We start from the raw sequence: 15,363 nt of genomic DNA on the forward strand, positions 1-15,363 counted from the left end.
ACAGCTGTGCACACAAGACAGTTTCCCTAACTCACATGGTCCTCTGGCCAGAATAGTGTGCAAACTAGTGTTTACCAATCTGGGCGTTGGACGCAGGAGTTTAAGTTGGTTAATTAAATCTTTGGGTTTTCTTGTTTGTTGACAAATGCTAAACTGGACTGTTTCTGAAAGTAGGAGAATACAAAGGCTTGTGCTTTCCCTGAAAATCTCTGCCTTTGAACCCGTTTAATTCCAAATCTCAATATTCATTAAAAAGCGACAAATGACTTCTGAGATTAGAGAAATTGATTTCCCAAGGTGCAGAGTTTCAGATGTGAGTTTGCTCTGCATTACCTCACACTCCCTGAGATGGGTTCTCCAGCCTTTTTCTAATATCTTCATCTCTTTTCACTGTAAGATTCCCAGACAGTTTTAATTATTTAAGGCTAGTTTGCCAGCACTTAATATGCTGGGTACTTGGTATAAAGATGAATAAGCTCTGTAAACAGGTCTCGGCTTCTCCTGATGTCCATCAAGCTGACAATGTCATGACCCGTTTTATAAATATTCAGCTTAATGTGCTGGATATCACTGTAGGCTTTGGGAATTCTCAGGCGAATAAGGCTGTGCCCGCCCTCAAGGGGCTCGTGGACTGGTGGGAACAATGTGACAATTACCTTAGTAACATGAAGTGCAAGGTGGTTGGCAGATCACAGAAAGGGGAACAGTTAATTCTTTTTTTTTTTTAATTGGGGAATTGGGGGGATGGGAACAGACAAGTTGCTGTCCTTTTGTTCTTCAGTCTAGTTGTGGAGGACGTTGCTTCACTGGCCCAAGTTGGCACCATCATTGTGCTCTTCCCAGGCGGGGCAGATCAGTCGCCGGCTTCTGGACGGCCACTCATGCTGGCTGCTGGCTACACACTGTAGCCCATGGCAACCCACTGCAGCAGGGGCTGCAGCCTACGCCATCCCGGCGACTCACGGCAGCCCAGCTCCAGGTTGAGCTGTTGTTCAGCATCTTAGCTGTAGAGGGCAGTGTCACTGGCCCTCATGTGGGATCCGAACCGGGGCCCTCTGGCGTCGCAAGCCAGTTCTTAACCAACGCGCCACTTGGCCTGCCCGGAACAGTTAATTCTTGAGAAGAATGAGGAGCATGTTGGATGAAAGCAGAATATATGTGTTAGGTGACCTTGACCCGGACATTGAGAGAAATAGACATTTTCTAGAAAGAGAAAAAAGGAAGGAACTTTCCAATCAAGTAAAATGACTTGTGTAAAGCCTTGAAGGCTTTAAACACAAGCAAGCAAACAAGTTTTATTAAGAGAGGTGTAAAATTGTGATGTGCCTGAAGTTTGTACATCTGTCAGTAGCTGCTTCTGGATGTTATTGTTTAAGTACTTTCTGCCCCATATCATGTGGCCCATATGAGTGCTAAGACTCAAAGGGCATGTACCATTCCCATGTAGCCAGAAGGACAAAGTGGACACAGGTGATCCCAAATGTTTGCATCTGTATAGAAGATTATAAAGAAGGAAATCCAAGTGTACTACGTCTCGGCTTTAGAGATATCAGTGTATATTTGCTGTAACGAGTCAAAATCCAATGTATAGGTTAGCGGAAGCCTCTCAGTGGTAAACTCTGAGTTTCTGACCTGGGTCTCTCAGCAAATGTCAGCACAATAGGAGCAACAAATAAGTCACAGAATAGAAAACTAGAATGCCCAATAAACAGGAAATAGATACTCAGATTCATGAGTAATCAGATCCATGCAAATTTAAATAACAAATAGATACCATTTTTCACCATTGAGATTGGGGAAAAAAAATGGTAATACTAAGTTTTGGAGACATGGAGAAATACTCTCTCACTTGCCTGGTGAGAGTGTAAATTGGCACAACCACTTTGGAGAGCAATTGTGTAATAGCTAATAAGGTTTACAAGTGCACTTACCCTATGACCCAACCGTTCCCTTCTAAAAAAAAATGTGCTCCCGTGCTTAAGGATCATGCGTAAAGAAAATGACCCCAGTGTCTATTATAGCAAAAAATTAAAGATAAACCCAAATGTCCTTTATTAGAAAAATTGATAAATTATAGTATATTTATACAGTGGACTATTACACAACATTTAAAGTGAATGAATTGATTTACAAGTATAACCTGGGTACATTTTTTAAACATGTTATTGGGTAAGAAACATAAGTTGCAGAACAATATCCACGGTTTATCATTGATGTAAATTGTAAAATACACATCATTGTTATATCTGTATTCATGTACTTACATATGGGGCAATAGAAGTATAAAGACTTGGATAAGCAGAATACAGAACAGCTTAAGATTGGCGAATGGAGAGAGGGAAATAGGGTTTAGAGGCACAAAAGGACCTTTGTTGTATGTGTGTGTGTGTTGCATTTTCTTTCTTTAAAAAAACAAAAACACAGTTCTGAAGGCGGTAAGGGCAAATGTTAAAGTGGTAGTCTGTGTATTTTGTAATTTCCTATACTTTTCTGTGGTTTTGGAACATTTTATTAAACGATAGTGCTTAATACACACCGGGCACTCTCTAAGTGGGTGCCATTTTTGTTTCCATGTGAGAACCCAGCCCAAAACTGCGCCCACTCCCTGGACCACTCTGGCCTGGTCTTTGTAGATCTCAGCCTCATCTCCGCCTGGCTGCAAGGCTGAGGGAACACAGGGAAGCTGAGTGATGTGTAGGATTCTGTCCACTTGAACATAAATTATTCCAAGATCACCAGTAGATGGATAGGCCATTGTCATGGGCACATTGCTATGTGTCCTGCCCTCTCCTGACACATCTCTGCCCCAGAAGTGGGGGCTGCCTGGGCGTGGAGACTAGAGGGTGTCACACACCCTCTAGTGTCCACAGCCAGGTGGGAAGCCTAATTTTGCAGTGTTTTCTGACTCTCCTTGAAAACAGCGCTTTTATGTTACCAGTGGCCCCCCGAACTAATGTAACAGGTAGAGGCAGAGAAGTTATTCTGAGGACCCTAATTCGATATAGTTATTTCAGATGATCAAAGATTGTTGAATACCCAAAATAGCTGACTAGAACAATGCTTTGTGTGGGAAACAGTGAAAGGCTCAGTGTTTTGACAGCCATTTCAGAGGGATGAGTAATAGGACTTCTAAGGAAATCCTGATTGCAGCTCTTCTTTTGGGGGGATGCTGTAGACCATATTTTCCATCTTCTAGTGTCCTGTATTCACAGAGGGTATAGTCGTTTTTCTTTTCCAAAGTCGCCACTCCTTGTAGCCATAGAGGTTAAGCAGCATGGCGATAACTTATTATCTAGTTTTTCCCAAAATACCTAACTTGTCCATTCATCCAGCACATGTTCAGAGCTTACTGTGCCAGCAAAGTGCAGGGTCTAGGAGTCCAAAAGGATCAATTAGCCTCTGCCCTCAAGGAGCTCCTAGTCTGGAGAGAGGAGAAGAAATGGAACAAAGCAAAACGCGCAAGTAGTTTGAAATAAACGCAACAAGTGTCACAGGAGCAGAACTTAGAGGGAGATCAGGCTTAGAAAGAGGCTGCGTTAGGTAATTAGGAATTTGTCATCTGAGGCGGCAGGACGTGAGCGTTGACGGGCAAGCACAACATTCCAAATGGGGGGAAACCACTGGTCAGTGTTACCAAGGGAGCGGGCACATCTGGGTTAATGTGGCAGTGTGTGTTTATCGGCCAGTTGCATACTTCAAGTCACAGTATTACTTTCTATTTGGATATCCAGTTTTTGAAGAATTGTCACAAAAATTTTTTAGTTTTATGTGCACCTCATATGAGTGTCATGATATGATACTGTCTGTAACTTGAAAATATTTCAGCATGGACCCCCCCACGGTAGGTACCTGTTAGTTTCCATCTAAATCTTAGCGGAAGTTGGCGACACCCGTTGTGAATGTGCACTCAGAGTAGGTGAGCTGGCATCCAATCAGAAGCCCTCACTCCAGGGGGGGTCTGCTTGAAACAACTCAGCATTCTTCTCTCTGGGTGACACCAGAGGTTTTGTTAATGAGAATAATGGGTGTTGGAGATGGCTTTTCATTGGGGACATTTGTAGTGATCAAGATGTGTGGATTGACTGGACCTTTACAGATATCTCCCCTCCAGGGTGTTACAGAGTACAGACATCTAATGAGACATGAAGGATAGGGAAACTGAGGCTCAGGGAGGCTGGGACTGAAAGTTAGGATGTGGCAGAGCCAGGAGTGAAGAATCCCAGAACCAGAACAGAATCTGTCAGCTGCTCTGCCCAGAGAGCCACACCTGCCCTGGGAAGAAGAGCTTTATCTCCTAAGATACCCTTTTCGAGGTTCCAACTCTTGACTGCAATTCCCTAACCCTAGACTGACATTTGTGCGCCTTAGAACCAACATATGTGACACTTCCAGTATTTAAGGCATTTTATTTCTTCTTTGGATTCAAGAAGAGGGAAGTATTATAAACGTTCAGTTATCATGGGCCATGCGTTTTTATTTCCAGTCAAAGGGGATCCAGCTTAGCTGGCAGTCTTCTGCTTTTCCTATTAACATCCTTTTCCATCTGCAGATAATTGAAAAGTAATTAGAGGTCTTTGCGGCAAATCCAAGTCACAGTAGACAAAAACACACACTTGTGTGACGTTATGTGGAAATCTCACCCTTGGAAACCTTGGCAGGCTCTAAGGATTTTTATTTTTAATGTACTTCATACAGTCCAGAGCAAACCAATGAATTAGTTTTCCACTTTAGTGAAAGTTTGCCTTTCCCGATGTGTTCAGGGCATCTAATGGTCACTGTGGTTTGGAATGAACCTAAATGGATCCCTAGCCTTGTGCAAAGACCAAGGACAACTGTGGGACTTCCCCATGTTAACCTCCTCTAGGTTTCTTGGTTAATAACCCTGGTTCAGAAAGGCAGATGCTGTTACAGTCACTTTACAGCTGAGGCAGTCAAAGCAGTGAGCAATTAAGTGGTCTGTTTGTCCACACCACAGAACGGGGTATCACAGAGTCAGAGCCATGACTGAGCTCTTCTGAACTCTAGTCGACTCACGCGTGGCTGTTTCCAGGACCCCTGCCTGCCAGCCCAGGAGGAAGTGAATTGCAGTGGAGTTGTGCACATCAAGGTCTTAGTCGGTATGGTTAGACCAAACCTCCAGCCATTGTTATAAGATGACAGACACATCAAGAGATACTGGTGGTGATACTTTCAGGACTTGCGGTTCAGATTCAGCAGAACTTGATGAAAAGCCTGCTGGGGGCAGGCACTGAACTTGGAGCTTTTGTGTATGCTGTTTATTTTCCACAGTGGCAGAGCAAGGCAGGCTGGGGACCTTTAGTCTCCCCTCTTCCAGCCTCAACCACCATCAGTTCCATCCCAAAGCCATCCTTAGTAAACATGCAATCTAGGTAAAAGTCAAGTTAACATTTCCCTCTGCCTGGAAATGGGAAAGCACTGAGGGAACCCTTATGCATTTCTCCCTTTTTTCTGCCCTCAGGCCTATTGGTGGGTACCCTGGATGTGGTGTTGGACTCCAGTGCCCGGGTCGCTCCTTACCGAATCCTGTACCAGACTCCAGACTCTCTGGTCTATTGGACCATCGCCTGTGGTAAGTAACAGAATTTGGAAATACAGATAAACATTATGACTAACAGCGTTCTGTTAGAAGAAAAGGAACTTTTATTTGTGGAATGCAATCACTTGGTATTTTAGGGTAAGTAACGGAAGCCATTTCAATAGGTGAACCCCAAACCCCAATGGCTTTATACAATAATGGTTTCTTTCTCACTCTGGTGAAGTCTTTTTGGGATCCTGTGGCCTCCTCCATCTGTAGTGACATCCTCTCCGGCAGTTTTTAAATTGATCTCTGCTTGGTAGGAAGTGCTGTTGTGCTGGGGTCTGAAGATCGAAAGATAATCAGATCCGGTCTCCGCTCTTGCAAACCCAAGTAAATAGTCAATTACAGTGCAGTGTGAACACGCAACACTAGTGCCAGTTGATTGTGGGGCTCCCATCTAAATGCAGGAATCTTGGCTGGCCTTGCACACCGGTGGGGAAGTCATCTGGGTGTGATTTCAGGCTGCTAGAAGGTTCCAGCGTCCTAGTAATGCTCCCTCAAGGCTTTCATAGCACCTGAAGTTCTAACATCGTATGTAGCTGCACCCCTTTAAAGTTATTGTGATTAAGATGCAAACAGACCCGTGAGAAACAGTGGAATATATCAGTCATTTGTGCATTCTGGGAAATGAAGGGTAGACATCAGGGTTCAGGACCTGGAGAAAGCCACCCAGGAGTGAAGGATGGGGATTGGAGTGAGAGGGAGGGGGTACAGGATAAAGGCAGAGAGAAGCGGGGAGCCTGAAGAAGGCAGACTTGCCAGCGTAGCCCAGGATGAGAACGGTAGCATTCCAGCGCCCTGTGTGATTCATTTGATGCAAAGGGAAGGATGCAACGGCTTCTGTAGAAGGGGAAGGGCCCTGTGCTAGTTGGTTGGAAAAGTGTCACATTTAGCTGGCAGACAATCTAGAATAGTGTTAAAATAGTGTAGCCAGCAAGTGAAGGAGTAAAAAGGAAGGAAATTAGAAATCAGGCAGATTTCTAATTAATGAGAGTGTGGGAAGGACACTTGGACACGTTCTCACTCACCGTCCAGCAGTTCCTCCACTTGTGCCAGAGGCTTTTGAAACCCTCTGAGCCTGGCATGGCTCTGCCCTCTCCTTGGCCCCCTCAGATCCTGGCCTTCTCAATCAGTGCACATTTACAGGGATGTGAAGAGTGGGTTTGTGCCCCTGTGACTCCACTGTTTCTATCCCCTCAGCCCTAACCTTTTTCTCCCTGTTGTCTGACATTACTACTCGGTCTGTTTCTGGGACTTTGCCGTTCTATGAAGCAGATCCTAGGAATGCTTGTGTGGGAAAGAGCCCAGAGTTACAAACTGGATTATTCCTGAATTATTTGCCAAGCTGAGGCTAAGGAACACTAGGCAGTAAATGCTGGTGGCATAATTTATAGCACTTTCATTTTTCCAGTAAGTAATGCCTGTCACAACTGTATGATCTCATTATAATAAACCCAAAACAGTTTTAGCTTTTGTATCTATTGATTACCCATAAAGACAGCTCCAGAATTTCCTTGTGGAAGACTCCACGGAAGTGACAACCACTGTGAAAGTCCCATTCACCCATTAGTTGTTCTGTCTTGTCGATTTCCGTTAAATTTCCAAATTGCTGGCTTCCCTTCATGAGAAGATTTTAAGAGCGGACGCCGCTGTCTTAAAGCGATTTCTCTGATATGCTGACCTTTCAGTTTGTAATTTTAATGTTGTTTTTTTCATAAGCGACAAAGTTGGTGTTTGGTGGGACAGTATGTTGGGAACTTTGTTTTCTTGAATGTCATGAATCATTGCTGTGAGAGAAGCAGGAAATTGGGTGAGTCTAATTCACTGCCCTGTAGAATCCCACAGTTCTAAGACCTTGGTCTATGCCACGAGCCCTGTGGCTCTTTGTTACATGTAAAGTGAATTAAAGAGAACATCTAGAATCAGTGTCTTCACGTAGACGACTTTCTATAGAGGAGCAAATCCCACCAGTATGATTGGCCTTACTTGACACAGAACCAGCAGGAGGAGGGGTCTTTTGGATCCAGCCTAACCTACTGCCAACATAATAATCACCTTGCCCTTGGTAATAGGAGCCATACAGGAAGAGGAGGAAGGAAAAAAGCAAGTTATTTGGGTAAACATTATTTTCATGTGTTTCTTTGTATTATCTTTTAACAGTCTGTATCCAGATTAATTTAAAGAAATTGTTGTGTGTTTTGTTTTTTGGTTTTGTTTTTTTGTACGTTTCCTTGGCATTGAGACCTTTAATTGGGAAGGGGAGCCAAAAACCTTCCTAAGTAATGACTCTTACTTTTCACTACTACCCAAAATGAAGCCACCATTCTCTTTCACTGATATACCATTGTGCCTTCAGCTCTAGTCCCACTGAATTTCATTTTACTCAATGGTTTGTGCAGTAAATGATACCCTTTGCCATCTCTAAGAACATAAGAAAGCAGCACCATAGGAATTTGTCCAGCCAGCTTTGTGGAGCTGACAATTCTGCCTCTTCTCCACCAGGCAACTGACTGATGGTTTTGTACCTAGGGCACTAGGTTCGCTAAGGCGCTCAATAGCTACAGGTCTTCCCCTAACAGCTGGTGTTTGGACTTGGTTCCCCGAAAGGCAGGACAGAGCCTAGTCCTTTACCCCAGCTGGCCTTCAGTGGACTTAAGAAGAAAGCTTTCCCTAATATAAAAACTAGAAGCTTCTAACAGTAAGAAGGTTTCTACAGCCTTGGTAAGAATGTGGACACAGAAATACAGGGAATTCCAAGGACGGTGTCTAAAGACGAGATCTGGGAGAGCTGGGGAGGAGAGTTACATACAGAAAGAGGATTTGTCAGCTCCTCTGACCATCTGACCTTGGGACAGGCCTGATTAAAGAAATGGGGCGGAGGGTATGTGTCTGATGGACACGTCACCGATGACCTGTTGATTTCGTTTCCCTCTCCTTTACCAGCCCAGAATCTTCTCTGGGCCTAAATGGTCATTTGTTTTCAGAACTGAAAGCTATGTGAGCCACTGTCTTGTCCAGCACTCTTAATTTGATAGGATCCAGAGGCAGAGTGAATGCCCAAGTGCACATTACTCGTCATAGCCAGTTAGTGCAGGACTGAGACCAAGTTATCGGGTCTCCCGCACTCCTAGGCCGGTACTTTATCAGGAGAACTGTGCCGGCTTGTAGGATTAAACATTCTGTCAGTCAGCAGCTGGTAGAGCCCAGAATTTAATTAAAGGTTGCTAATTGGTTCTGCTTCTGCTATTTCTCTACAGCAGATAAGAGACAGTGTCAGGTAATTTAGTTGCCTTCCATACGAGATACACGAAAGGTGGAATTTGGTTGCTATTTGATAATCTTTTCTTGGTCTGTGGACCTCACAAACTAGTCTTGAATTTTTAGGAACAGAGCAGCTTAAGAAACAAAAGACCTTGTTTTTTTTTTTCTTTAAACAATATATGTTTATTGCAGAAAATTAGAAAATATAAATAAGCAAAAAGAATAAAAAAATTATAAAACAATAATACATCATAAATCACCATCCAGACTTTATATACATGTATATAATTCTGTCTATACATACATATATATACGTATAGAGTTTCCATGTCAATAAAACCTATTTCTATAATGTCAATTTTAATAGGTAGATAATATTTTATTGTAACATATAACATAATTTAACTACCCGATAGGCCATTGCTGGAAATTTGGGTTTTCCCCCTAATGTTAACTGCATTTTAAACAACCTCAGTGAACAGCCTGTGAACAAAATCTTTTCACATCCCTCAGCTGTCACCTTAGGATACATTTCTAGAAGTAGGTACGCTGAGTCAAAATACATGCATATAGGTAAGGCTTGTAGTGTCTGTCTCCCAGTTGCCCTCTAGAAAGATAGCCAATTGCATTCTCTCCAGCAGGGCAGGAAAGGACCTTGACACTTACACAAGATAAGGACATCGACCACTGATTCCTACTGCCAAGGTTGGATGAGTTACCTGGGCCTCTGTTTTCTTAAAGCGTTTATAAAGCCATGAGCATATTGTTATGACCTGTAAGAGATTTTAAGCAGAGTTCTGTAAGGAGCTTATAATAGTTACACAAGAAGTTGTTCTAGGCCTTCCCTCAGTAACATGTACATTTGCAGTTCAAACACAGTGATGTCAGGGCCAGAGAGATTTCTGCTGAGTGTGTGTTAGTCAGGCAACAGTTAAACAGCTGATTTCTTAGTGTCAGGACCTCAGAAGTTAGAACTATCATCTGTAACACATTTCAGGATAAGCTGTTTGTGTTGTGTTGCTTATGATGATAAGAATAACGAAAGTATCTGTTTACTGAGTGCTGTGTGTGTTCTAGACCTGTGCTAAAGACTTTACATGTGTTAGCATCTGTAATGCCCAGCACAAACCAGTGTGAGAGGTGTTTCCTCCATATTACGGATGAGGAATCTGAAACACAGAGAGGTTAAGTAACTTACCCATGGTCACAAAGCAGCCTGGTGGGGACTTGAAACCACGTGTACTTTTTTGACAAAGTGTGGGTCTGAACCGTTGTGTGGCATCGTCTCCCTCTCCCTGATAACCAGGCTCCTTATCACTCCAGGTAATCGAACCCCTACTCATATTGACCCCACTTCTAAATACGTCAGGAGGTGCTCAAGTATAGCCATTAAGAGTGTAGGTTTTGGAGCGAGAAAAATCTGGATTTGACCTTACAGAAATGTGACAGCCTCAGTTTCCTCATATATGAAAGGATTATAGCTGGAACTACTCAGATAATTGCTGTGAGATTACCTTTGATCAAGTATCTAAAGTTAAGCATGGCATGTGGCCTTGATAAGTACAAATAAGTCATAGATAACATTATCATTGCCTTTAACCTGTTTCTAATTATAGCTTTCATTCACTTTAAATAAATTAATAAATTTAAATCTTTAAACCACAAACCTCCCTTTTGTTTCTAAGAATGTTTTAAATCACCACGTTATTTTGGGGCCCTATCTCTAGCCCTCTCCAAATACAAGCTTGTCGTTTTTCTGGCTGTGGAGAGTACATGGTGCCTTTGTACATAATACAGGGACAGCAGATGCTCCTCTAGTGTATTGAGTATTCCGCTTGCCTTCATTTGGTATTTAAATTTCAAAACCATCACCTAGGTGGCTAAAGTTGTGTTTGGATAAGGCCATGACATAGCTGATTCCTTCATTTGGTTCCCTTTAAGTAGCTCCCAGGGCTGTTCATTCAGGCTGTTCATTTGAGGACTGGATCAGCTCTGGGATCCAACCTGTCCTGGCATCTGAAAATACCAGCTTGGTTGCTTTTTAATCCATAGGGGATTTAGTGGGTTGGCTTTGCTTTAGTTTCCTGCTGTGTCGTGAATGGTCTCCTAGTCGCATGGACACTCAGATACATATTAACCTACACATGAACACATTCTTGATCAGTGAGCATTTACCATCTACGTTATCCTGGAATTTAGTGCTGCAGTCTTCGAACCAAAATGTATTCTCAATCATGCATCACAAAGAAATACCCACTGAGTGTCTCTCAGTGGGGACCTAAGCCTTGGTTCTTAGACCTCAGGGGCCAGATATGATGGAATCAATGTGTGGGTCCATCTCAATGCTGCTTCCTTTTTATTTCAAGTCCACTGCATGTGCTTTAAGATACATTTCAAACTAGATGACAAATGAGACTAGGATGATTTACTATTTTTTATCACCATAGATAATGTTGAAATTGCCCAGATATAGGCACAGGGCCTATGGCTTAAAAAACAACAACAAACAAACCAGAAAAACACTTTGAATGGTATTTGGATTCTCATGTTTACAAAATTCATTTCTAAATAACCTTAAGCTCATCTAGGGTTGATCTGGTTTTGACCCCATCCGATGCTTTAACTTGCACTTCCTGAAGTATCCTCAGGCATGACACCTTTGTTGTTCCAGCTGATTGCACAGGTGGGTCAGCTTGTTTTCTCTGATGCATCTCTGTAAATGAGGCCTTTCCAGAAAGTCGACAGTCGAGCCCTTCCCTTCTCTTCTGAGCGTCCAACACATTTTGCTCAAACTGCGGGTCAGAGTCAGGGCAAAGGAGCTTCACGTTATCTCACTTTAAGCAGTAACAAAAGAAGCGCGCCACGATCCTAGATATTACAGCACTTGTACTTATTTTCTTGAGAAATGAAAGAGCCATTTAGAAGGAATATTTAGGATTCCAACATGATTTCTTTAGAGTCTTCACTGGTCCCCAAAGAATGGTCTGGCAAAAGTAATAGTTGCTCTCAAACTGTTCCCAGGATATTTGCTCTGTGATCACTGAGAGGTACCCTGGACCCCTTGTTTGTTCTGGGGTCAAAAGTGGACAGAAGTGGACACCTGCTTTTAGAAATAGTTTTTACTAAATTGACGTCTTTGGAATTTGTCTCATCTGCTGGGGGTTGAGCCCAGCTATGCCTTATCGGTATCCTCAGACTTCTAGACTCCAGAACCTGAAGCCATGAATGCCTGTCCTCGTTCATTCTTTGTGCACTTAGGAAAGTGTTCAGAAAGGATGGTGCATTCGTGCAGTAAATATAAATGTAAAAGGCACATTTTCATTACTCTCTCTGGAATCATCTGTTGGATATAGATAGGAACCCATAGTTAATTCCTAAAACTACCATTGGCTGCTGACATTTGTGTCTTTCCTCAAATAGTATATGGTTGCATAGACTGGTACACAAAGTTCTTCCTTATCTAGAAGCCAGTCTTCTGGAACTTTGGAGTCTTAGGTCTGGGTATAGCCAGATGAGACCTACCTCCAAAACCTGTTTGGTAGCCCTGCAGCAGACCCAGAGCACCGTAAGCTGAAAGAGTTGAAGACCTGAAGATACTGAGATTTGCACTCCCGGCTCCTCTCCTGCACATGGGGTTGGATTCCACGACCAGTGGAACAGGGACTCTAAAGTCAAATATGTGGTGTGACTACCTGGTAAAGGGCAGAGCATGGTGAGATGCCCGGCTGAGCCAAGGGCACATGTGAAAACCAGCCTCTGGAAGGCACATGGACATGTGGTCCATGTAGGTGGGGGTGGAGGAGAGGCAAACTCAGAGGCTGGGAATTGTGTCCGATGGGTCTGTAGAGGTGCAGCCATCCTGTGGGTCCCCAGGAGTACCTCTGTCCTAAGGCGCATACATGTGACAGTGCCTTCATCCATGTGAAGAAGCACAGATGGGATGTCGGGGTGGAGGGTGCACTGCTAGTATTTACTCTAGACGGGGCTTTGTCTGTATATCACAGCCAGTCATAGCTGGTGATGGTAGTGACCTGTTTACAGACAAGGAAGGGTGCAGTATGTTTTTAAAATTTTTAAGTAGTCATCAAAAAAGTTTAAAAGCATACTGCACCCTTCGTTGTCTGTAAACAAAGTTTTTCCAAAGACTATTTAAAAATTTTGAGTCTGAAATGTTTTAGAGCTCTCTGGCAAACTCCAAAATGTCTCATTCCCTAAATATGGCATTGTCCTTTGCCTCTGAAAAGTGTTTTTTACTTTCCAAAGTGTATCTGTAGACATTAGTCCTTGTAACTTTTACCACAGTGCTCTGAGACGGGTTATGGATTTGTCTTGTTTTTCATTTGTCTCCATTTTACATATAAAGAAATTGAGACGGAGAGATTAAGCAAACTGTCTATAAAGTCACCCAACGGGCTGGCGGCAGAGAGGGAGGGGCCCAGTTATCCTGAGTTCTAGCTCTTGCCATGATATCGTAATACAGTCATCGATTGCTTTTACATGTAGGTGACTGTGACCTCAAGTGAGTAAGCCATGAAAAATGCCCAGAAAACACTACAGAACATCTGTTGTTCTTAGCATTTTCATAGGGATGCATCTCCACTCAGAAATTTGCTTTTCATCCTCTACACAAGCATTCCATGTTGGCAATTTTGGTGTTCACGCGTAAAGTAAAAGAAAATAAACTTGGGTTTGGTTTGGTTTTGCCTCACACAGTGGGTCTAAAACCCCTCCAACCTAACTGCCATTCTCTAAGAGACTTTAGTTCTGCCCCCACAGTTGTGAATATCATTTGTAAAAACATTTGTCTCCCACCTTACTTTGTCAGGAATCAGAGTGAGATTTTGAGATATATTGAATTACTGGTGAGTGACAAGGAACAGAGCACAGACATTTTAAAGAAATCAATGAAAAGATAACCTGGAAATCTAAGGAGAGGCCTGAAGGGTGAATCAGTAAAATCACACAATCATTCTGTAATTCTGGGATGAGTAGTGCATACAATTTATATCTATGTTATACACATTTATGATATGATATGCAATATCTGTACAATTTATATCTATCCTATAGGGATGATTTATAAGACGTTTTTCTGCAAAATCATTAACAATCCCTGAACAAGACAAAAAGGGAAGGGAATTTATTCCAGTGTCTGTGCAACCTCATCTGACAACATCCCTGTAAGGCCCTGAGGTTGTGAGCAGAGAGCAGTGCTGGTTCCATATGCTACAAGGTTAGGGGCATTTCGGTTGGAGGCTGCCCAGTGAATTGACTTATGCTTCTTTATGACTGGCCCAAGTCTGGTGATTTGGTCGGCAGCTGTGAGGATGACCTCATCCCATTACATCTCAAGGCAACTATGCTCCTGAGAGCCAGGCGGCTATTCCCGAGCGATAGTCCATTTTCACATCTCATTCATAATTGAAGTGAGTGAGGATCCTTTTTTTTTTTTTTTTTTTGCCCATTATAAGAGGTGGTTACATCAGATCTCCAGTGGCATACCAAAGCTTTCATGTTGTGGCAACTTAACAGCTGTAACCTAGCAGCCTAGCCAGATCTACGTGACCCTGTGAGGTGCAGGTTCTAGGAGGGAGGAAAGTGGTGAATGGGAGAAACGTTGCTGCCTTCTAGCCTGAACGTGGCCTAAAAGTTTCTGAATTCACACCATCAGATTTGACCGTTAACACGGTATGGCAGGTCCTTGAATAACATCATTTCGTTAAAACGCCGATGAGGTGCTGTAGGCACTTAACTCTCGTTTATATTGATTAGCCTATGGCAGAACTGGTTTCGATATACCATCATTTTGCTTAGCGTCCAAGAACCTGTGGATGACATTAAGTGAGGGCTTCCTGTCCTCATTCTTGGGCTCCACCTCCTTAGGTGTCCTCTGTGTGTCTCCACTGGAGGAGAGAAAGCATTTGACAGCAGTGCTGTTGGAATGATAGCCTGCTTTAGTGGCATTGAATATGCATTCAAATACCTAGGTTTTTGGGTATCTTTTCCATGCTGGCATTTATTATTATTATTTTTGTATCTGTACAGGTGGTTCCAGAAAAGAAATCACCGAACACTGGGAATGGCTTGAGCAGAACCTGCTGCAGACGCTCTCCATCTTTGAAAATGAGAACGATATCACCACATTTGTGAGAGGAAAAATACAGGTGGAGGATGTCTTGTTTTGTTTTGTTTTGTTGTTAAACTTTTTAATTGGAAGTAGTGTAAAACTTACAGGAAAGTTGTAAAAATAGGCAGATATGTGTATTTTTCTGATTTCTCTTTAAGTCTTACGCACGAGGCCTCAGGTATATACGTGTATACTCCTTTGTGTGTGCATGTTTCACGTAATAACTCCTGAATGACACGCCATATAAGTTCATAGAGATTGTACACATGTCGTTCTTGTTTAATTTTAATAGTTCTGTGTTTTATTTTGACATGATTTTTAGATTTATAGACGCACTACAAAGACAGATTAGAAAATTCCCATAGAGCCTACGTTC

The 15,363-nt window shown here is 42.7% G+C and overlaps 1 protein-coding gene across 1 annotated transcript in view; it reads left to right on the top strand.

Annotated features, from left to right (window-relative positions):
* Positions 1–467: 467 nt before the first annotated feature.
* The window catches only part of TBC1D9 (TBC1 domain family member 9), a 52,487-nt gene continuing 37,591 nt past the window's right edge, over positions 468–15,363 (top strand). The window contains exons 1-3 of the mRNA XM_019661042.1: positions 468–660; positions 5,435–5,590; positions 14,906–15,024. Coding sequence (XP_019516587.1) covers positions 468–660; positions 5,435–5,590; positions 14,906–15,024 — 468 coding nt within the window. The remainder of the gene's footprint in view (positions 661–5,434; positions 5,591–14,905; positions 15,025–15,363) is intronic.

The sequence above is a fragment of the Hipposideros armiger genome, unplaced genomic scaffold (assembly GCF_001890085.2).
Source record: "Hipposideros armiger isolate ML-2016 unplaced genomic scaffold, ASM189008v1 scaffold_333, whole genome shotgun sequence".
NCBI classification, from domain to species: Eukaryota; Metazoa; Chordata; class Mammalia; order Chiroptera; family Hipposideridae; genus Hipposideros; species Hipposideros armiger.